General features: G+C 41.2%; 1 protein-coding gene across 6 annotated transcripts in view; it reads right to left on the bottom strand.

Moving 5' to 3' along the window:
• NPTN (neuroplastin) overlaps positions 1 to 24,458 on the bottom strand; it is a 70,004-nt gene that overhangs the window by 20,347 nt on the left and 25,199 nt on the right. For 4 of the 6 annotated variants that reach the window (XR_007137201.1, XR_007137202.1, XM_047797316.1 and 1 more), the window contains exons 2-4: positions 13,382 to 13,729; positions 8,549 to 8,720; positions 4,933 to 5,027 (exon numbers count right to left, since the gene is read on the bottom strand). Coding sequence is in view for 4 of the 6 variants with exons in the window: in XM_047797316.1 (XP_047653272.1) it covers positions 4,933 to 5,027; positions 8,549 to 8,720; positions 13,382 to 13,729 (615 nt within the window). In the remaining 2 variants the exon portion in view is untranslated. The remainder of the gene's footprint in view (positions 1 to 4,932; positions 5,028 to 8,548; positions 8,721 to 13,381; positions 13,730 to 24,458) is intronic. The other 2 variants (XM_047797318.1, XM_047797319.1) reach the window with 1 other exon arrangement.

The following is a 24,458-nucleotide window of genomic DNA, read 5'->3' as shown; positions in this document are numbered from 1 at the left end:
AGTTTTAAATGGCAGGGCCAGGATTGGAACCCATTTCCTCTAACCCTCAGTCCAAGATCTTTTCATTGTTATCTGCTGAACACAGCGGTGTGGCTTAGTGTTTAGGAACATGGGCTCTGGGGTGCATGCGTGGGAACTTTGGCTCCATAGGCAGACTTGCAATGAGTTAAGTCATTCAATTTCCTCACATGGAAAGTGGAGATAATAACGGCATTTACCTCAGAGAGTTGTGAAGACTATACGAGAGGAAAGGGATAAGTAATGCACCTCACACAGTGCCTGGCACACAGTAAGCGTGCAAAATGTTAGCTGCTCTTATTCTAACGAGGTAGGTCAGGGTAGCACCCTGAAAAGAGGAAAAGAAAGAATAGGTGTGGTTATTTGAGCTAAGGTCAATGTGCAAAATGTTTAAGGAGCCTTAAGATATTACTGTTATGCTTTCAAAGACTTTTCAAGTTGAGGAAATTCTAAGACAGAACCAGCTTTGACATTAGCTCTGGTCTAAACTATGTCATAACCTCTAAGCATCTTCACCTGTCAAACCAGCTGCCCATCAAATGAATAAATGAGCATAAAAACATCCTGCAGGATGCAAGTGCTATACAAATGTGACATCTGTATTACTACTTTTTTTTTTTCCTCCCCTTTGGCTTTTTGTCTTTTCAGGGCCACACCTATGGCATATGGAGGTTCCCAGGCTAGGGGTCAAGCTGTAGCTGCCGGCCTACACCACAGCCACGGGGGATCCAAGCTGTGTCTGCGACCCACACCGGCTCACACCAACGGTAGATCCTTAACCCATCGAGGGAGGCCGGGGATCAAACCCGCAACTTTATGGTTCCTAGTCGGATTCATTTCTGCTGTGCCACAATGGGACCTATGTTATTACTCTTAATAATGATATTTATCACCATCACAGAGTCTGCCTTGGCCACTTTGAACTTTGATAAGGCCGTGCAACAGAGTAAAAAACACGGATGCAGGGCAAGGTCACTTCTAGATATCCTAGCATTTAGTCATAATTTTCAAATAGAAAGAAAGCTAATAAGTAGGGAGGAGAAAAACAAGATCAACCTTGGCTCTCACAGCCCTATAAGCAGGGGGAAATAATGTGGCCCTAATAAAACACTTGACCCAAACCTTCTGGGGCTATGACATAACTTTTACAAGGTGCAGTGGCATGTCTATTGAAGAGGATTTGATGACCACCAAATCCTTTTCTAAAAACAGCAATAAAACCCAAACTCCTTATTTCTTGGATTAATCAAAATGGTTGAGGATAGGATAGGGTTTGGAAATCATCAGAGGTATTTTCTCTTTTCAACTTTGTAAATTACATAGAAAATTTTAATTTGCTTTTTTTGTGAGCATATTTTTTAATTTTAGAAAAAGAAGTAAGGGGAGTTCCCTTTGTGGTGCAGCGGAAACAAATCCTACTAGGAACCGTTAGGTTTCGAGTTCGATCCATGGCCTCACTCAGTGGGTTAAGGATCTGGCGTTGCTGTGAGCTATGGTGTAGGGTGCTGACACAGCTCGGATCTGGCGTTGATGTGGCTGTGGCATAGGCCGGCAGCTGTGGCTCCAATGAGACCCCTAGCCTGGGAACCTCCATATGTCTCAGGTACAGCCCTAAAAAAAAAAAAAAGAAAAAGACGTAAGGAGAGAGAGTAAGAGAAAGGCTGAATAATTATAGGGAGAGGAAATTCAACACCTATTTGTTCAAGAATGCTACATGGTAAGGTGTGGAGTCTCTGGAAGACACAACCTCTGAAGAGTCAAAAAGGAGAGAGAAGCCTTTCAAGTTATCTAAGCGAATCCTCAGAGAGGCCGGCTATGGGGCAGAGGTCCCATGAGGTCTAGTCATTGCTGTTTCCTCATCCCTGGCGAGCCCTACTCCACCTTCCTCCCCCAGCATCTGCTCAGGTCACCTGCCAAATACCCCAGAAATGTAACCCTCAAAAGTAATAGTATCTTCCTGTTTACACTGTGCCTCATTCTTGTCCTTTCAAAAGGGAGGAAAGAAAAACTCTCCTTCAAGTGCAAGGCATTCCCTACTACATGTATATACAACTGTCCTTTCTTGTCAGGCATCTACAGGATAGGGTTGAAAGCACCGCCACCTCAGGTTGTTCTCAGATATGTGATCCTCCCTCTGATTCCTTCAGCTTTCTTTTCCTTTATACAAAACAAGTAACTCAAGGTTTGGTCATCTGACATATAATGCCCAGTCCCTGGCTACGTTTAAGTCCCTCACTCCTCATAGTGCCAAGCCAAAAGAACACCCCAGGGAAGTTCTTAACTGCAAGGAAAGTCAAATGAGCAAGAAAAGGGCTGTGTATAGAATGAGTGCTAAAAAAATACATGTGTATGGACTGAATTATATTGTCCTGAAATACTGATTTAGTTAAAACCACAAATGAAGATTCTTGAAAACTCCTTTTAGCAGAGGTCACTTATGATCCCTGAATCCCAGAGTTTCTAAATCAGTACAGTTATAAAACGATAACGCTCTCTTACCCCACCTGAGAGGCACTGAGGAAATAAAATGAGAGTTTGTATAGAAAATTCTTTGGGAATAACACATATTCACTCTAAATTTAAGGCAGTTTTCTATCCCAACCACAACCAGGAGCTAGCTTAGAACATGATCCTGTGTCTATGGCAAACCTTCTTAAAATTATACAAGAAAAGCCAAGTTTTAAGTCTTTACTAGACCAATCTATCTCTAACTTGAAGGATATTAAGTGTTTAGCTGTTTTCTATCCAGGTGTTAGGGGAGAGAGCAAAGAGAGAGAGACTAAAATTCCATATGAATTTTCTTGAGAGATTAACATATCTGCCCAAGCTAGCCACAGAATATGTTTTAGGGTTATATAAAGCAGAAATCTCTTAAGGCCTACTTCTGTAAAAGCAGGATATTACCACCTGCATAATCCTCCTCGCAGGCTATTGTACAGCACAAATGCAGCCGTGTACACACACAGTACATGCCCTCACTATGGTGAGATAACTCTATGTTGTAACTTCCCTGGAAGACACTCCTACTGCAGCCTCCAGACCACTTCTTATCTGCTAAAGAGAACGTGAAGAAAGAATGCCTCTGGGGTCACTGAGCCCCACCTTCTCAAGCAGCAAAACCAATGGGAAAATAACCTGTTTCCACTCCTGAAAGTGCTGCTAAGAAATCATTAATGCCAAATCAATATGATTAGAGTTATTAGTCAGGACTTGCAATTGCATGTGATTATCTTTTAGGCTTGGAGAGCTTGATTAACTAGACACACCACTTTCCCTCCCTCACCCACCCTGTTCCCTCTACATTTGAACTTTGTGCCAAAGGCTCAGCCTGGAATGTTTTAGGGCCTTAGGTCTTATTTGGATGAGTGAAACGTCTCCCATGTTACTTAGTTCATCCAAGTGAGGAAGAGCCCTGGACTGACTTAGAGAAAACACTTTCTCACTCCTTCATCCTCAGGCTGAATAAATACGGCATTCTTCAGAAACAGAGATAAACCCAGGTCTCTCCAAGAAAAGCCATGGAGTTAATCAAATACTACATTTTGTGACCTGTGTGGACTATAACCATGCCACCGTGACTCAACCTCCTCAGGTATTTAGAATTCAATCTGGTCACCAGAGGAGACACTGGCAGTCCTTACAACAACTCACAAGTATAGGGCTGTGTCACCAAGATACTACTTTTACTTAGTAATACCATATAATATAAACTTTGCGTCTAAGCTTTTCTTGAGTCTTAATTTTAGTCTTCCAAGTATTTAAGGAAAATCTGAATACCTGCTATATAGGCTCTGCTTCTAGGAATCACCCTATGGATTCAAAGAACAAGTTTGTGTCCTTCCTAAGCAAAATGGAAAAGACTGAAAAAAACCTTCATCTCTTCAGTCTGACCTCAAACAGTTGCCCTGTCTCCCAATGGTCACTTTAGAAAATGGAAAGACATGTGGATGAGACTCAAGACCTGGGTTCAATGCTAGCTCTGCCCCAACTCACTGTGCAACACAGAGCCAGTGGCTTCTTTTCTGATTATCAGTTGCTTCTTTGAAATAACACAGGAAAAAGCTGGGTTAAATGATGTTGAAGTCTAATTCCTACAGTTCTACTGGCCTTTCTTGCAACTTTCACCTACTGTCTTTAATATGCCATGTACCCAGAGTTTCTATTGACATTCTAAACAATTAACCACAAATAGTTTATGTTCACCTTGCATACCATACTTTGCCAAATCCTGCTGGCTCACTGCATAATAGTAATTTTAAGGCACTGTTCTAAGAGCTTCACATAAGGATGAGCCATATGAAGCAGCCAACATTGAAGCTTTTTTTTTTCTGTCTTTTTGTCTTTTTAGGGCTGCACCTGCGGCATGTGGAGATTCCCAGGCTAGGGGTCTAATCAGAACTGTAGCCGCTGGCCTATGCCATAGCTACAGCAACACAGGATCCGAGCCGAGTCTGCAACCTACACCACAGCTCACAGCAACGCCAGATCCTTAACCCATTGAGCGAGGCCAGGGATCAAACCCACAACCTCATGGTTCCTAGTCAGATTCGTTTCCAATGCACCATGACAGGAACTCCTGAAACATTTTTTAAACTAAAAAACAGTACTTTTGTATGGTTCAACCTACTATATTAACTTGATTCTCCGAACCAATGCACATGCCATGCTATAAGTCTTACAAGTGAGGAAACAGAAGCACAGAGAAGTTATTAACTCGCCACAGTCACACAGCTAGTAGATGAGGGGGTTTGGATTTAAACCCGGGCAGTTGAGCTCCTGAGCCTTTGGTCCTAACCATAATGTTATACTGCCTCCTGTAATAGAAACTAGAAGAGCTTGAAGACTGAAGTCCAGACCAAGGCAGGTTCTCGGAAGGAGAAAGCAGCTCATACTGCAGCCTCTGTTGGGTTGTACCTTTCACTTCAATGGTGGCATTTGCTTTAGGAGCACTGGCAAAGTGATATACACAGTGGTATTCGCCTGAATCCTCAGCTCTTGGCTTATTGATCCTGCAGAGACAAGAAGAAAAATCAAGTGAGAAAGCTGGGAACCATCAAAATACACAAAAGGAGAATCAAAAGGGCAACCAGGGACCCTGCTCTCCAAATCATCCCCCTCAATGAAACTCACCTCCTAACTAAAAGCAAAAGCCTCCCTCTGTATATCCCAAAGCATTAATGCTTTACTCTTTACTGGATGCCAGGAATATATAGGTGGTCCCTAACCTTAAGGTGCTCCAGTCTATGGGAAGAAATAAACTACAAAACAAGTAATAAAAAAAATAGAGGGCTGTCAAGGTACCATAATCTATAGATATAGAGAATGGAGTCATCACGAACAAGGCCTTGCTCCCCTGGTGGTTCTAGCCAAATAGTTAAGAGCAGAAAAAGAGCAAATCTTTTTCTGTGCTTCCCTGAAGATGTTGTTTTGGTAGTACTGTTCTTTCTACCTTGTAGCATGCCTTTTAATACAACTACTAACAGGACACAGGCATAGTGAGGGAAAAAAAAAAAAAATCTGACATCAGGCCACAGAGATGCAGCTATATTTTTAAGGCTTTTAAGCATGGTGAGAACTCCAGGGCCCTGCATTATCTGGCCCCACTCTACTGTCATCTCCACCACTTTCTAGCCCTGCTGGTCTCGTCAGTATTTTCAATGTGCCAAGCTTATTCCTACCTCAAACCCTGACACAAGATGTTCCTTTATACAGAATGTTCTTCCCATCACTCTTAGCCTAACTCCTTTTCCATCAGTCTTGGCTTACATGTCACTTTCTCCCACCCCCAATTTAAGTGACATCCCCCTCCCTGACATTCTCTCTCATACTACACTATAATTCTTCACAGCACTTATCATAACATATAATTATTTATTTATGCGACTGCTTGATGAATGTGTTTTCTCAACAGACCAAGTTCTATGTATGCTATTTATTTAGTGAACAATTCCATATCCAGCATACAGCCTGGTGCCTGGAATATAATAGAAAAATGAATAAACAAGTGCATGAACACAGAGTGAACAGCTACGCACAGACCCATACCAAGGTAAGCAGAGGGAAAGGCAGGACTATAAGAAGTGTGTACAGGAGTTCCCGTCGTGGCGCAGTGGTTAACGAATCCGACTAGGAACCATGAGGTTGTGAGTTCAGTCCCTGCCCTTGCTCAGTGGGTTGGGGATCCGGCGTTGCCGTGAGCTGTGGTGTAGGTTGCAGACGCGGCTCGGATCCCGCGTTGCTGTGGCTCTGGCGTAGGCCGGTGGCTACAGCTCCGACTCGACCCCTAGCCTGGGAACCTCTATATGCCGCGGGAGCGGCCCAAGAAATAGCAACAACAACAACAACAAAAAGACAAAAAAAAAAAAAGAAGTGTGTACGGCCAGAATAGCACTTCCTCTGAATCCCAAAGCATGATCCTAAACAAGCTTTCTTGCCCCTGAAGATCAGCTTCATATCAGCTTAGTGCACTCTGGCCCAGACACTACCCCCGCCCAGTCATGTGCAGAAAGGCTAATGTATAATTACAGAAAACAGAGAAACAATAGCTTGTAGATCAGAAAATAAAAATAATTTAGCTCCTGCTCTTTTGCTCAATGGTTAAAACATGATTCTTGTGATATGGTCAAATCTCCATTGTGCTAATTAATGTCTGAGGAAAACTCTTAACTTCAAATACTGACTGGCCAAATGCATTTATCCATCTTACTGTTCATCCCCAAAAGGAAACAAGTTAAGAGACTATGGATGAGGGGAGAGACAGCACACACACACACACATCCCGCCCCCCGCCGCCAACTATCTCAGCATATCCATGGCAGCAAAGTATTCTATGGGGAGCCATCAGGAGTCTTCTCGATTTGACACAAATGCCTCTTCTTACATCAATATACGCCCAATGGGAAAACAAACATACATCAGTTGCTCTTAGCAATGTTGCAGAATTAGGAGGAGGAGCAACAGCAGCAGTTCAATCTTTAGAGCTTAGACTGACCGTACTAAGTTCCTTGAGCAGAAAACTCCAAAACTTGAGGCCATGCCTATGGGCTCAAAATCTCCCCAAATCATTTCCTTTCACTAGCTACTGAAAGCAACTGAAGTAAATTGAAAATGTCCCCTTCAGGCTAAGCCAAAGCAGGGTCTGAGACTGGTTCTGTGGCACAGCTGACATATTAGATGGCCCAAGAGACTCAACAGTTGTTAACTCCACAAAATGTGGGAGAACAGAGATTCCCTGAAAAACTCTGAAAATGCCGAACACTTCAAACAGGCTGAGGACAAAAGGAAGAAGAGGCATTTTATAAAGTCAGTCTCAAACTTTATATAAAGTTACAGTTCAAAACTTTGGGGGTAACAAAGTACAAAATCCAAGAGAAAGAAACGTGACTGGATGTCTGGTATCTTGAAAGAGGTATTATAAATGGACAGACCAAAAATAGACACCTTTTATTCCACTAAACATCTCTCTTTGATTAACCTTTTCCAAACTATGAGGATACAGCTGAGGCTGTATTTCCAGTTTTACATCAGAAGAAACTACAGGGGAGAAAGATTAACCACCTTGCCATTAAATGGTAACAGTACAGAAAAAAAAAATAAAAAACAAAAAAATGACCTAGATTTTAGAAAGTGAGAAGACCTGGAACCTAGCCTTGATTCTGCAGCTTATTAGAGCATTTGGCCTTGAAAGCAGTCAGTACTCTTTTGAGTCTCAGTTTTCTTACCTGAAAAAAAGGAGGAGGATCCGCAAATTAATCTGGGTCAATTCAATAATGGCTATGAAACGATCTCAATTCTGCAAATGTCTACTACTGGTACACAGGTTTTCCTGGCCTCACCCCAGTGCCATCTTTCTTTGCACTGCATCATCCTGCCAAACAGGATTAGCTGATCCTTTTCAACTAGGAACAAAGTATTCTGAAAGGTGAGGTGCCATGTGTTCCAGATACTCAAAAAAAGTACCAAATCTTTAGGTGCTGGGAAACTTCAACCAGCAAATATCCCTTCATCGAGGGATATTTCCAGGATACCATCCTTTTCCAGATCACTATAGAGCCCTGTATCCACTGCTCCCGATCAGGTTATGGTCATATTACACCCTCCTAGAAGGTAATTCAATAGGAAATCTACTAAGTGAAATGATCACTTAGGGTGATCTTGCTCTAAGAGTCCTAGATCATATTTCAATCTGATTCCTCAAACCACAGGATTAAATCAAGAGACCTGCACTCTAACTGGCTTTTTTATTGACCAACATTGTTAGCCTAAGCAAATCATTCCCTATGCCTTCAGTTGCTCTATTATCACAGTGAGGATATCTTTCACAGCTCTCAAACCTGGCTGCTCCTTAGAATCATCTGGAAATCTTTTCAAGATTCCTGGGCCTCACCCCAGATACATTGGATGAGACTCTCCAGGGGAAGACAGTATGTATCTCATGTCTCTCCCACACAGCATGATTATAGATTATGAATGTCAAGTAAGCTCAACCATGTTCCCTCCCATCCTCCCAGGAGCTGCTGGCCCCTCTCACCTGTATTCCATATTGCTGGCATTCTTACGAGTGGCAGTCAGTTCTACTCCATTCTTTGTCCAGTAGCTATATGTAAGGGTGTGGGAGTTGGAGGTGAGGTTACACTGCAGGGTAACAGGGAGCACAGGACTTTCTCGAATAATGACTTCTTCACTGGTGACAATCCTTGGCTCTGTAATAAGAGTGCACAATGATAGAGAGCCATAGTTCCATTCTCTGCAGCCCTGGCCTGAGAGTTGGATGGGGTTAAGTTGGGGAGACTAGAAAAAGAGGGAGGGCAGACAGGACCACATGAGGAATTTCACTTTACCACTTTGGAGGAAGTCAAGAAAGGAAAACAATGATTATAAGCAAATGACCACTAGCGCAGACAACAGCCTGAAGACCAGCTGGCCTAGACGTAAAAAGAATGGGAGTATTATGGATGCTTGTACTGGCAACAATCCACTTACGCTTTTGAATACCACCATTTTATGATACAAGAACCACCAACCAATTCATCTTCAATGAGAAAATCGGGTTCCACCTTGCAGTTATGAAGACAAAGGCAATATCCTTTAGATAACTAATAAACTCCCTATGGAGTCACTAGGCCCTGAAACAGTAATAGCTTTAATTAGGTAATATATGTATGGCTTTTTCACATTTAAATCTGATGAACCTATGGAAAACCAGCCATGGCCATTAATTACGCAGAAAAAGACAATGTAGATCCTAAAAGCAAATTTCCTGTTGAAAGTCTTAATGCATTTCCCAAATTTTGCTGAGAGAAAATTCCTAGAGAACAACCAGTTCTTCTCTCAAGCCCATATTTTACTCTCAAGACAAAATTTTTTCAGAATTGCACTTCAAAACACCTTCATTCTGAGATAATACAACTAGAATGTGGGCTCCTAGAATTTTAGTGCTGAAAGGCCCTTAGAGTTCAATGAATCCCACTCTTTAAGAGCTAGAAAGGTAAAGTGACTTGTGCAAAGCCATTATTATTATTAGTGGCAAAGCTGGGCCTAGAAAACACATCTGACCAAATTCTTTTTCCCTTCCCAACCCCACCCCGAAACACCCCTATACACCTCCCATCCCAGGGCAAATTATGTACTTCATCTTCTGATTCTGTCCTCGGCTTAGATAACCTGGGATCACTCATCTAGTATCTACAAAAATAACCTATTTAAGTCAAGTATTACGACACACTGAACAGAAATTTTTTTAAGGCACACTGTATCAATACCATTTCCAGAAGGTTCATCTTTAAAGCACTTTGAATTCCGTCACTATATTAAATTCGAGATGTCTATATGTTATCTTTTGTTGTTATTTCTCTTTAATCTTTTCCCAGGGTTAATTCTTTTTATACTTTTAGTCAAACATTTTCAGTTAAACTCTAAACTAGCCATCTTTCCCAATCCACAATTAGAGGTATCTGCTCTTTTGCTTTTTTTTCAATTCTTTCTCAGAAATCATTCACTAACTTCCCATTTCCCTGCACCTGGCCACACCGTGTCTACAGCTCTGTGCAGCTCTGTAACAATATTTTATGCAGTACAGTGCTTACTCTTCATTCTTGAAGACAAAACTCTCCCTTCACTGGGGTTAAGCTTTGTTCATTGTGCAGTAACAGGGAGAGGATGAAGTCATGGGACACTTAAAAAAAGTAATGCCCAAGGACCTCCTAATTAATGTAACGTTTCTGATTGCAGAGTTCATATCGTCAAAGAAATTTGTGCTAAAAGCAAATCCTCAAGTTTGCTCAAGTAAATTGGTTCTCACTATTTTCCGACTCTGGCAAAAAGATAGTGGTTATCTTCCATTCAGCATTGGTCCTTATCGGTAACATCAAACAAGGTCTCTAGGTACAGATAATGGAGGCATAGCAGCCACTAAGACAGAAGCAGGTGCATGTAAACACATTAGCGCAGTGGTGTCCCATGGTTTCCAAAACACACTGGACAGAAGCCAAATCCCTGGGCCTTAAGTCGAGCAGAATGGCTGCAAACCCTGCAATGGAAGGCGCACACACATCATCAGCAGAAAGCATCACAAGTCTATGAAAAATCAAAACCAAGCAAAAACAAAAGAGATAAAAAGAGAGAACCAGTACTTCACAGAAATTAAAAAATATAAAGGCAACATTAAAGCCAAACACACTTTTAGGTTTTCACTATATTTTTATTATAAAATTTCATTTTCTGTCCCAGTTGGGACTTGCCTTCTGGTTCCTCGTCTCAGACTACACTGAGAAAGGGTAATAAACGTTGAGGCCAAGAGCTTCCAGATGTTTAAATACAAGGAGGCCAAAGTAAATGCTACTCTTACCTGGTGATGCAAATGACCACTGCAGCTCAGGGAGATTAAGAAGTTGATGAAAGCAACCTGGGAGACATTCAGCCAAGAATTCTCAGAAGGCAAAGGAAAGCACTTTTTCCTTTAAGTGTTAAAGATCCAGTAGCGAGTCAGCTGGGAGCAAGTTGATAATTTTAATAGGCTTAAATATGATTCTGCACCATGGGAGGGTTGTGGGGTGGGATAACCTCCCTCCTGTGATTGCTGTATACAGAAACCAGCACAAGACCAAGCTCCTTGGCCATGGTGCCACATCTGCATTCTGCACCAGGATGAAGGTGGGGGCTTTTACTTCTGATCTAACATTGGTGGTCGAGCATTGCCCATGACAGTCCAAGAGAGGTAAACACTTAGAAGCTCAAAAATTCTTACCTACCACTTACTCCTATTTAGTGGCTAGGAGACCCTTACTGAAATCATAAACAAATCCAATTAAGAGCAGAATTCAGGGTGCATTTTTGTTTGTTTGGGGTTTTTTAAGAGGCCTGGCTCTCTAAAACTGACTAATAAGGAAGTTTGGGGAGTTTGAATTAGCCAAGATTTGGTTCAACCACATGTGGACACACCTAAGATAGAACACTTACTTCTGAGTAAACTGGGAGAATGCTGTATATTCTCAGAATTGAGAAGCAGGTACCCCAAAAGTCTCATCTTCTTCTAGCACCAAGGCATGACCTTTTAACTGTGAATCTACCTGAGTCAGGCTCCTGCAAGTGTAAGTACCAAATGCCCAGCCCAGTCTATACCTACAAACTTCTGCAGACCTTTGTGGCCATTTGGGTAACTCCGCTTTTATAAGGAAAGGAGCAAGGGGGCAGGAGAAGGAGGCGTGCAAGGGAAAAACTGTTAAATAAAAGAAAAATAACTGGGTTAATGTTCCCCATTTTCACAGAGACAAGGTTTTCTTTTTCCCTTTCCAGAAGCAGGTTCTCTGATTCCACAGTGCCATCTGCAGCAGCCTCTCCTATCTCTTCTCTAAATCCTCTTCAGAGGTATCTCCTGAGTTGCTATAAATTACAGACAACTAGCTTGCTATTTTCCATAGAAGTATATCTATTCAAGGCCCATGTCATATTACCTCCTATGTTATGACCAAATTCCTCCTAAGTGTATTTTACTATTTTTATTTACTCTCTCTAAATCATCAGTTCTTTAAGCCAGAATCTGTTATGGGGCTCTTACTGAGTCCTTAAAGAGAAGATGAAAAACCCAGAGGATCTTTCCGTTAATTAGAGAATGCTTCCTCAATTATCATCAGGTCAGATGTGGGGTTAGAACTCTTCCTGGTCAGTAAGAAGCAGTGGCATCTCCCTCTCCTTCCCACCATACAAGCAGAAAGACACTATCGAGAAAGAGAGGAGGCCACAAAAGCTTCTGCATCTGATGTCTTACTTGTGCCTGCTATAACAGATGAAGGAAGGACTCTGAGCAAACTGCTCAGCTCACCCTCATCACACTCAGAGGAACAGGGTTGGAATTTAGTTTCCTCTTTTTTTTAGGCACAAGAAAAAGCCACTATGAATGGCTTCCAATTTATTTTGGGGTTGCCAGTCTCTGGGATGAGGAGTACTCTGCTACTAGTCAGTCATCAGAGTTAAAACTATCTGTCAAAAAGTGCAACTCTGACTGCAGCTTAGTGTCCCCTGCCTGGCTCAGGCTGCTGCTTTTAAGAGAACAGGAGACTGGATGGGCAAGGACTAGTGAGGAGTGTACTGCTGCAGTGGAGAGCTACTATCAGAGAAGCACATGCCACTGTTTCAGAAAAGAAAAAGAGTTGGAACTATGTAAATACCCAAGCTTACATGCCACCCAACAATCAAAACACACTACCACACACCACACCCACGGCAACATTCCCATCACAGAACAGGATGACACTAAGTCACAGTGAGGGAAGAAGCTGGGCAGACACAAACTTAAAACCATAGAGGTGAAGGCAGCTACTCAGAGAGCTTCAAACAAATGAACAGAAGAAATAAAAAGTAGTTAGACTGGGGAGAGAAATAAAAATAGAAAGGCACCAGAGAATAAATCAGCAAAAGGATAGCAGGAAACCTACTACAAAATTAAAGGGGAGGGAAAGAAACAATTCAACACTACCCTGGTTTGACTGCCTAGTTTTGTGAGTTTTAAGTAATTTGTTGTTGTTTTTGTTGTTGTTTTAAGCCTCCCCAGTTCCCCCTCCCCACCTCCTCCCAATGCAGATGATTTTGGACAGTCACCGATTTCCCCAAATTCTTTGTTCCTGAGGAGAAAGACACAGAGAAGGGGTTGGGGTAAGGGAGGTAAAGAGGACGGCAAAGAAGAAAAAAAAAGTTGCCACAAATATTTCCATACACTACAACCAGAAGGGTCATGGGTGTGAAAAAAACGAAGACAAGGGGTGGGGTGAATGATCATACTGGGGAAGAGGGAAAGGAAGCAGAAGGGAAGGGTCATCGGGCCACCTCTAATGACTACAGTACTACTACTGTAGGGTGCTGGACTCACTCTGAAGGACGCTTATGGTGGCCTGGGCTCGAATCCATGTTATGGAGGGGTTTTGCCTCAAGTCATTCCTCTTGGGGTCGTTGCTGGCCCTGCACTCGTAAGTCCCAGAGTCCTCCAAGGTGAGCCGGGTTATTCTCAGCACACTCACGCCGTTTGACCCGTAGGCGGTGTTTACGGTGACACGGCGCTTCCGAGCACCGTCCCACAGCTGTCTGAAAGACTCTGCCCGGTTGACTTCTGCGTACCACCACTGGATCTCTGGCGTGGGGCTCCCGACCACGTCACAGTACAGCTCAAAGGCGTCCCCAGTGAGCTTAGTTTCTGACATGGGCGACTTGACAAACCCAGCTAGAGGGAGGGGGAGCAGGAATGCAGTGACAGGCCAATCAGAAAAAAAAGAATCAACAGGTGTTAATAGTAATTTAAAGAAAAGAAAAGAAAAAAGCAAATGAGTTGCAAAGAACAAAAAGGATTCATTTTTAAACTATAAAGAGACAGTAAATAGCATTTCATACAAGCTTTTAGAAGAAGAACCACCCCGGGAAGCTTATGAAGCAAAGGCAGGCTAGTTACAAGCTGGGGCAGCCCAGATGCTGGCCAGGCAGAAGCAAGCCCACTGAAAGCATTTCAGCAATGGGCCCAGCCAGCAGAAATGAGAAAGCCTCAGGTCTCAGGGAAGAGTCCCTTTCCTTAGAGCACAAACCATTACCTTTTCAAACTCAGGCAAATGATGAAAGATAACCAGGAGTGGCAATGGTTTATATGCCAAGTAAGGATCTCTTTTTGGATGGGTGAACACTCTGTTAGAGGTGCAATGTCTTTTATGGGTCACAATAAGTATTAACTGACCTACTGACACCTTATCTTGGCAGTTAAAGTCCAAATTTCAACTGAAAGGGTAGCAAATTTTTCTTTCGAGCAGGGTCCTATCCTAAATGCAGGTTAGACTTTCCCCACTTCCTATTCTTCCCTGGCCCATGGCAAACAAGTAACTCATTTGTTTGTGATTAAGCAGCTTCTATCTGAATGAAAACTTAATACACAGGAGAGCAAGACAATGTGTGCTTCAGAGTGAGAATTACTATGGGCATCAGCCCAGGAACAGAACCAACTCATTGCCAGTAATAGTAACCCAAGTCATCATCAGTGTCTGGAGGGACCATGCCCTCCCTAATCTCATAAATTCTTTCAACTAGAAGAATCGCCTGCAAAGGCAGTCTTGAAAATGACCACGGCACTTGACAGGCTGTCTTCATACAGTTTAGTTGTCTGGCTCCTAGAGGCCAACTCAAAAAGAATGAGAAATGTACAATGATTAATTAAATTAACCTCTGTGGTAAAGGCTAGGCCTCAATAACACTGCCACACATTGCCCAGGAACTAAAAGTTGATGCCTACTTCCACTTGTCCATAATTTGCTTAAGGTTACACTTCCATTAAACAAAGTAGCAAAGGCGAAAAGAGTGGGGAAAAAACAAAACAGAACAAACAACAACAAAAAAAAAACAGAGTTACTGGAAAGATCTTGGAGTGGGGTCTGTATCACAGTGCAAACATTCTCTCTCTCTCTCACCCATTTACTACACCAAGGGTTTTTTCAGCATTTCTACCTAGTCAGACTAAGGAATTCAGTATCTAAAATGCAAAGCAAATAGCAAAGAGGGTACTCTGGCTTGCTGGGCGATTTCTCTTGACCAAGACAGATCCTCTGCAGTAAGTGGAGCTGGCCCAGTACCTACCAACATCAGGTTGAGAACATTCCAGAAGAGAGTTAAGAATTAAATGGAATGGTTTTCCTACAATCCAAAAACCAAGGACATAATGGGACTAGCTGAAAATGGAGGTTGCTAAGTGGAAAACATCCACAGAAGTATTTAGCTTTGTAGATAAACTCTACTCCATGGACCTCAAAATCCTAAGAGAGGTACTACATTTACTCAACTAAAGGTTAAGACCTTCAAATTCATAACTAGACTTCTAATTCATAAAACATTCAGAATCTGAGAAGGACAGGAAAGCAGTAATCAACAGCCTTAGATTAACTATGTTGCCTTCAAAATGCCGCTCTAAACTACCTCTTGAGATCCAATGTCAGTTCCTTGTAAGGAACTAACTACGGGAGGCTCCAAGAGGCCAAAAAAGATGTCATTCTCAGATACAGGGGAAGTTTCAGAATTCCATAAAGGAATCACCAAGATCTTGCATGAAAAGTTGAGCTAACCTCCAAATAAAGTGGTACCCAAGAAGCCATGTTTCAGTCTCACAAACTGCGACCTGCCCACCTGTCAGTCAATGCCAACAAATACATAAAGAGAGGTAAAAGACGCTGGTTTCATTCATTTTACTACTGGTTCAATCACTAAAGAAAAATGGTTATAAGTAAATCTCTAGAGAGCAGTAAAAAGTATTATTCTCTTTTAATCATATTCTTGATCATTAAGTGGTTTTCACAAATGCTTTTATTCTGACATTCTCTATGAACTGGGGAAGTTTATGTCCTCTCAAGTGCTGTGATTATGTGCTAAATTATGCTCTAGAAATCTGTTGCTAGTGGGTTTGTTCCATATTTCTCTCCCTTCTGAATTGTACTTCAAAGGAGGCTTACATTTAAGGCTGTTCATCAATCTACTGACTACACTAATGTAAAAGGAATGCCTGCAAGTATGCCCAGAACCACCTAGAACCCATCCAATTCCAGTAGAATCACAATCCCAACACACCACAATTCAAAGTAGTTAAGAAACAGCCTGAACACAACTCCCCACTGCACAGAACTGATCAAGTCACTCACACAGTGCTACTCCTGAAAAAGACTTACTTTTAAGGAGGAAAGAATGCTGATCTGCTTTAGTTTTCTACTTATATACAGGAAAAGGGGACCAAGTTGAAAATGTTCATTGAATTAGTAAATTGCATGATACATATTTAAACAAATATCTAAAAACAAAAGTAAAAATCCCTTAAAACACTGACAACATACATCTATCTGTACTCTCTTTGAGGGTGACTACTATTGTTATTTACATTACTAGACATGTATATCAACAGCCAACATTTTCTAAGTACATGTTATGTGTTAGACAGTGTGCTAAGCATTTTATAGTATCTCATTTAATCTTAAAAACATAAAATAGGTGCCATTATAATCCCCTTCAGTCCCCTAAGGCCCCAAAAAGTTAAGTACTTTTCCCAAAGTTATAAATTAAGAGTGAAAGAGTCTGGACTGGAATCCAGGTGTGTCCAAAGGCAAAGCATGGTCTCCTAACACTTTCCACAAGTGCAGTCAATGTGCCTCACCAGGCCAGAAAAATTTTTTGTAGTTATTTAAAAGGTACAGATATTTTTGTCACCATCTAAATGTAATTAATTAATTAACTAATTAATAATTTCTGGCTATGGAAATTCATGACCCATCCATTGGAGTGATGAGCACACTGTGATCACTAACTCTTAAAATTATAATCCTATTAAAGAATGGAGACAGAGGAGCACAGGGTCAAAGCGTTTCTAAAGTGTCTGTCTGTCTGTTGGGGGGTAGGGGTGGGAGAAAAGTGATAAAACAAAAGAAAAGATGGTTCTTAAGCAACACTTCCCCATAGTTCTAATCATTCCATCACTCTGCTCCTGAGACTGGCTTCATGGAAAGTAGTTTAAAAGACATTACATGCATTTCTCTAGTGTTGTAGTCAGTGACCAAACTAATAAAGAGCAGCATCTGAAATTTTTATAAAGCTTAACAGTTTACCAAGTGTAAGTGTTTCCACACACATCACATCTCATTTCATTCACATAATTTTACAACGTTCATAGGACAAGCACAGGGACAGCCTTCATGATCCAAGATCACTTAGGCAGTTAATCCTGAGTTGGAGCTGGGATCAGAACACAGGTCTTCAGCTCTTAGTTTATGGTTCCTTTCAATAAACTGCACTGCCTCTAAACAAACCAAGGAAGGTATTCCTTGATAGCTGAACACTCATAGAACATCATGAAAACAGATCTATTTCTCCTAGCAGTACAGAAAGAAGAAACAACAACATCCTCTCTACACAGTACTGTGAAATCACAGTTAGCAGGGAAAGTTATTAGCAACCATCTACCTCATTATCCATCCAAAATTAGCTCCAATTCAGGAGATGAGAAGAACCAGCTCTCAGCAGCAGGAGGAGGCAGGCAGCTCAGAGCCTGACTCACTGCCCTGACTTTCATTATGAAGGGCTTTCAAACAAGTAGGTGCCCTCAACCTGAGAACACACATTGCCTAAAGTCAAGAGGCCAGCAAAAACATGTTTGAACTCCAGGTCAAAGATCATCCAACATTTTGGAAAACGCCTAGATTTCAAAAAACAAAACAACAACAAAAAAACCCCCTGCCCCTTTCCCACCATCATCTCCACTTACTGTAATACTTAACTGGGCTCAGATTTCAAACAGGTTTGACAAAGTACTAATACCTGTGTATTCAGTTCAACAATGAAAAGAAGAGAGAACAGTGACCACTGGCTTTGTGGGAGGAAGTAGAAGCTGAGGGTAGAGGTGGGTGGCAGGCATAGTATTTTAAAATGAAGACAGTAAAACCAGGAAAAGCATAAAGTAAAACTGCGTAACTGAGGATGGGGGATGGGAGGTGAAGATGACAGCTGGGGCTAGCAGCCGGAGAAAAGGAGGAGCTCTCTGGCAGGAAAACCTGGATGTGTAGATATGTAGCAGAGGGTGAGAAGAAAAAGGCAACACAGAAGAGCAAGTTGAGTCCAATCCCAAGAAAATTGCTTTTACATATGCCCTAAGGAAGCAAAAAAGCTAGCCAATCCCCACAAAGGAGGGACCATCCTACTGTGTGGTTTTTTTATGGCCAAAATTCTCTTTTACCTCCAGGGCAATCACTGAACAAATACTAAGACTCACTTATCTCCCTCTCTCAGCTGACTACTGCCAAAGCCATGCCTTTAAATCTAGCCTGCTTTTGTCACCAATTTTAAACAGCTGTTCCCATCAAGCCCCTCTCTACTACTAATTCCCTGTGGGTGGCTCATGCTGTTCTCTCCTTCATGCTTCATAATAAAGAGGAAATGACAGCCAAGGACACAAGAGCACTTCTCTCCCCCAACACTCCCTCCCCCAAACTCTCTCTCTCACACACACACACACACACACACACACACTCATATTATGCACCTCAAAAAGAAAGACTGAACAAGACAAATTGATTATCTTAACTGTAGCTATAGACACGATAGTCTAAAGCTGTCTAAATGACCCTTAACTGCTCTAAGACTGTGTACACAGGCTACTATACTATTAATTTACTGTTAATTTTAATCGCTTATCACTATTTCTCAATACCAAAGGCAGGTCGTAAGTCCATATGCACTCATTCTGGGTCTACCAACCAAGGGCAAGGCAGGTAGGTCTGAGGCCCTAAGAGTGGATGAAAATGGGCCTGCAGCATGAAAGAGGTATATGGGTCTATTCTCATGGAGTAGTCTGATCTGTATGTAGAGATGACAGCAATTACAAAGCATTTTCCTAATTCAAACCTATTCCTTTCACAGCTACCTCTATCAGGCGGACATGACAAAAGCTTAGAGATTAAGATCTTCTCCATTACTAGTTTCTAAACCAGGATCCAGCCTTTATTCTGAAACTATAAAATCCAAATGACTAAAAGAATCGGCCTTGTGTTTTAGAGATTTAAATAGGGAAATCTAGTTCAAAGGAGACTATGTAGTTTAGTGGTTAAGAGCATCAAACTCTAAATTAGGATTACTTGGAGGTTCTGTCACTAATTGTATGACCTTAGGAGAGAGACCCAACCTCTGAGCTTCTCCCTAATCTGTAGAACAAGGCTAATAATAGTAGTGACCTCAGAGGGTTATTGTTGAGGATTACATGAAATTGACATAACACAGCTTAAAACAGTGTGGGAATGAAGCCACTTTGGGTAGTTGTAGAAGTCATGTGATACATATAGAAGAGTTCTGAAAAGCTCTATACAAATGTTAAGTGACTTTAGGATAGATAAGGAATAAGCATCTAACATGACTGATCTCCAACAAGGATTTTCATTTAGTCCAGTTGTCAATTCCCACTGACAGGCTAAACAAGAATGATCTACCTAGATCCACTGGACTAAAAGTCAGTGACCACCCCCAACCCCCACCTCCAAAAAAAAAAAAAAAAGGTTCTAAGTATAATAAAAAGCCATGGACTTATTATCTCATCCCAGGAAATACATACAAAAATTTGCATATAATACAGGAGTGTCCCAGACACCAGGTTAGACACCCTGAGTCTTGACTGTACTGCTACTGGAAATATGGATAGATAAGGGTCTCTCTATTAAACTGAGAGCTCACCTTATAGGGAAATGAGCCATGGTTTACAACATCTGGGTTGGTTTCTTCAACTTCTTCAACCTCAGTCTCCTCATCTGAAAAATGGGGATAATAATTCCTACCTTCTTCATAAGGTCATGGTGAGGTTCACATGAATAATGAATGAATAATAAAATTACTTTGTAAACTGTACAGCTAAAAATGTAATATAGGGAGTTCCCGTTGTGGTTCAGCGGGTTCCGAGCCTGACTAGTATCCATGAGGAGGCAGGTTCAATTCCTGGCCTCACTCAGTGGGTTAAGGATCTGGTGTTGCCATAAGTTGTGATGTATGTCGCAGATGCAGCTCAGATCTGGCATTGGGCTGTGTCTGTGGTGTAGCCCAGCAGCTACAGCTCTGATTCAACCCCTAGCCTGGGAACGTCCATATGCCACAGGTTTGGCTCTAAAATGCAAATAAATAAATAAATAAGCAATAATATAAGATGGCCTTTTTTTTTTGGCAAGCCCACAACATGCAAAAGATCCCCCATCCAGGGATCTAACCTGTGCCACAGCTGCGACCTGAGCCACAATAATGACTGCCAGGTTCTTAACCCACTAGGACACCAGGGAACTCCAAGATAGCCATTTTATGCAGGCATTCTACTCTAACTTAAAGGATGAGCTAAACCAGTCCTGGGTATTCCGTTGAGGTACCTCAAAAACACTGTGGGTTCACAAAGTCTCAGAGACTCACCCATGGGGTTTATTTTCTGAATTTTTCATTTTCCAAAAAGAAAAAAGTATTGAAAACTAATGACCCAAAGAATTTCAACATGTTTCAAATAGAAAGTAACATGAAATAAGGTTAAATAAGATTTCCAGCAATAAATTTTTAAAAATTAGAATTGTAATTTTTAAAAAAAGAGTGAGTCTTATAAAAATAGGACTTGACACCAAATCTAAGAAACAGAAGGGACTGGAAATTTTTAACAGCAGAGAGAACAATCAGCTCAGAACTGACCCCCTCTTGCTTTCTTCAGACACATCTAACATGCTCCAGGCAGGGGCTCATAACACTTGCCTATGTCCCTGAACATCCTCAAATGGGCTTTAACAGATTGAAAACTCTGCTTATACATTATCTATCATAAAATTCTAGCCACTTAGTCTATGCTCTTATAATCCTCATGTAAAGAGCTGCATTATTAAAGACAATCCTTGAAACTAGTATTTCTTCCTCTCTCCAGAGAGGAAAGGGGCATTTTAAATTCATCTTGAGCAAAAAAAAAAGTGAGGTTAAATATAGATCAGGTCCCATTTTGACTGCAATATCAAAATGAACATAACCTTAGTTTTTAAAAACTAAATATGTCCTAGGGGAAAATGCAGTAGCCACAAACTGCTGTCAAGCAAGTCTTTTTAGGAATTCATGAAATCAACTAACTCCACAAACAGTACTCAAGCTGTCAGTGCACAAAGGAAGAAAACTAGTTTTGCCAGCCATTACAAACCAGAAAGGATACAGAACAGACAACGGATGCAAACCAGCAGTATCTCAAAGAGCACACTTAATGAAAGGTTTTATTTCAAACAGTGAAACTCTTACATGTTTAAGCAAATGCTAACAAAAGCTCTTACTCCAACAGACTGTCAAAAATAGCTATGGGCCAATCTAGAACTATACTCAAATGGAAGTTCTGAAGCCAGAAACAGTTTTTTTCAGGGGGAGTCACAGTTACTGAGCATTTTAAGAATATGCTTCAGCTGACATTCCAATTAGGATTAAGGCAAAAGGAAAACAATTCCCTAGGAGTTGTGGCTGTGGCACAGTGGGTTAAGAATCTGACTGCAGTGGCTTGGGTCACCGTGCAGGTGAGGGTTCCATCCCCAGCCTTGCACAGTGAAAAAAGAATCTGGCATTGCCACAGCTGCAGCAAAGGTAGGCAGCTATGGCTCAGCTTCAATTCCTAGCCATGGATGCGGCCATAAAAATTTTTTAAAAAGAAGGAAAATAACACTCTAGAAAAGCTGAATACTCCAGTTAAACAAACCATTTTCAAAACCCATGGGATTACTAATCAAAAGCTAACCTCCACTAAGTACTTTTCCTGCAAATTTCACATCTGTTGATTCAGTATAACTTCTGATAACCACCTCACTTTCTTGTCACTGACAACATACCAACAATGAGGATCTATATTTTAAAAATAACACAATTCAGCTCATTCTTCCAGAGGATAATACAATTCACCTCATTTCATTCTCATATATCCCACAAGAATGCCAATGAACACAAGTAGTTGGAGCTGACGGCCTGGATTTAATCTAGGAGACAAAATGGAAGAGGTCAGAAGACCTTTCCCTGCCTTAAACAGCCATTCTAGAAGCCAGAGTCAAACACTTTTGCACAAAGGAAAATTCAATCTTTGGATCATATCCCAGGTGTTAGGTAATAGAGTCAGTCCCAGTCTTGCCAGCCGATGAATTATTTCACCTAAAACATAAACAGCTTATAGTGGTAACCACACTAAAAACTTTATTATATATTAAAGGTAATACTTGCCTTATATGGCAAAACCCCAGAGCAGCCATTCTCAAAAAACTATCATGCAACAGAATCACCTGTTAGAACACAGACTGCTGGGCCCCATCCCTAGATATTCTGTTTCAGTAGGTCTGCAGTGGGGCTTGGGAATGGGTATTTGTAACAGGTTCTCAAGTGATGCTGATGTTGCTGCTTCACAGGCCACATAACCACAACTAAAGTCCTAGAGTCTGAAACTTAAATTTTTTAGCTTTTCCAGAACAGAAGAAAATAGGGGCACAGGAACCATACAGGTGTTTCTGAAACCACATAAAGACTCTCCTAGCAGCTGAGTCTGTGATTCATAACCAAAAGAGGGAACGTGGCCAAAATCGTTGCTAAAAAACTGGGTCACTTGCTATGACCTCATAATAACTTTTATTTTGTATTTGTTCAGCTTATCACTAAGTTGAGGGCATGTTTTTAACTCAATTTACCACTTATTGGGGGCTTATTTACTAAGGACTATGAGCAGGGATAATTAAAATAAAAAATAAACTTTGCTCCTAAAGGGACTCAAGTTTGCAAAACATGAGACAGAAAAATAATCAAAATATGATTGATAATGGCCATGTTTATAACAGATGTATAAAAGACAAGAGAAACATAACTAATTTTGCTGGGGGAGCTGATATATGCATAGAAACCTGCTTAAAATCTGAGCCTAGCCTTGTCAGTTGAGGGAGATGGCCTTGCGCTAGGCAAGAGGTAATAGTTATGAGCACAGTGTTGAGAAGTGGCAGAAATTATTAGTTCTAAATAAAGCTGAAAAACTTTCAACATTTTTTGAGTGCTTTTATATGTCCAGCACTTGTTAAATGTTCATGCTATTCACAAAAATAAGGCAGTCTACAGCTTTAAGACCTCACAATCTAGCAAAAACAAGAATCCTGCAAGCTTGGGCTTCTTTCTAGAGAGTAAGGTGACTGATCTGATTGGTGGCAGTATGAAGGATGGATCCAAAGTGAGAAAGGAGTTAGGAAACTCCTTCAATAATCAAAATGAAAAATGAATCTGAACAAAGTGAAAATAGCTGTAGGAATGGTGAGAAGATGATGGATATGAGAAATGTTTACAGGATAGAATCAACTGGTATTTGTTGACTACGGGGTGGAAAGTGATACTGTAAATGGAATAAAGGAAGGCAGGCTGAGAATTGGCCTTGCAGGTGCAGAGAGAATAGGCTATGATAGTGAGATGTTCAAATGTAATAAAAAATATGGATCTGGTATTCAGGAGAGAGGCGGAGGCTAGAAATATGCACTTGGGAATTATCAGCTTAGGTGGAAGCTGAAGCTATGGGAGGAGATGAGATCACTCAGGGAGGATGAAAACGGAACTAAGGATGGAATTTTCTAACTAATTATACTCCTTTCCAAATGATTCACCGCTGAATGCAATGCACTTTTATTGGGATACACCAAAATAGGAATTAATCCCTTCCTGTATCTGGACAACACTTTTTTTTTTTTTTTAAGGGCCGCACCCATGGCATATGCAAGTTCCTAGGCTAGGGGTTGAATCAGAGCTGTAGCCACCAGAATCCTTAACCGAATGAGCAGGCCAGGAATCAAACCTTGCGTCTTTATGGATACTAGTCAGGTTCTTTACCCACTGAGCCACAAAGGGAACTCCTGGATGACACTTTTAATAACATCGAGTAAATAATTTATTATTCTGCTTTGGAATATTTAAAAGAAGAGTCTTCTCATGTTCTCGCTGTCAATGACTCAGACAGAAGGCACAGTATCCATGCCAGAAGTTCCCAAAGCAGCTTAGACTTTACTTGAGTAGACTATGTAACGTTATTTAGCCTTTACAAAGAATCTTAGACTTTGCATAAAAATAGCGCCCATTTGATTCCAAATATTATTTTGGGAAACGCTTTTTCTTGGGAAAAAGCTCACACTTAATCCAAACCAAATTTTATCAACTTTTAAAAAGGGAAAACATGTGGAATCTCAGCCCAAAGCCCAAGGTTAAACCAACTCTCACCCTGCACTTTGCAGTAGACACTGAAATTGAAACAAAGCCAATATGCCACAGACCAAGTGGTTCTAGAGGAAAAAAACTGACAAGAATTTTAGTTCCCATCTTGCACTGTGATAAAAGTTCACTACGTTGTAACCAAGGAGGACCCTGTAGGGCCTTCCTGGGGTGGCCCTTGCCCCACA

Source organism: Phacochoerus africanus, chromosome 9 (assembly GCF_016906955.1).
Source record: "Phacochoerus africanus isolate WHEZ1 chromosome 9, ROS_Pafr_v1, whole genome shotgun sequence".
Taxonomy (NCBI): Eukaryota; Metazoa; Chordata; class Mammalia; order Artiodactyla; family Suidae; genus Phacochoerus; species Phacochoerus africanus.
The sequence above is the reverse complement of the archived record's forward strand: the minus strand, read 5'-3'. Positions and strand labels throughout refer to the sequence as shown.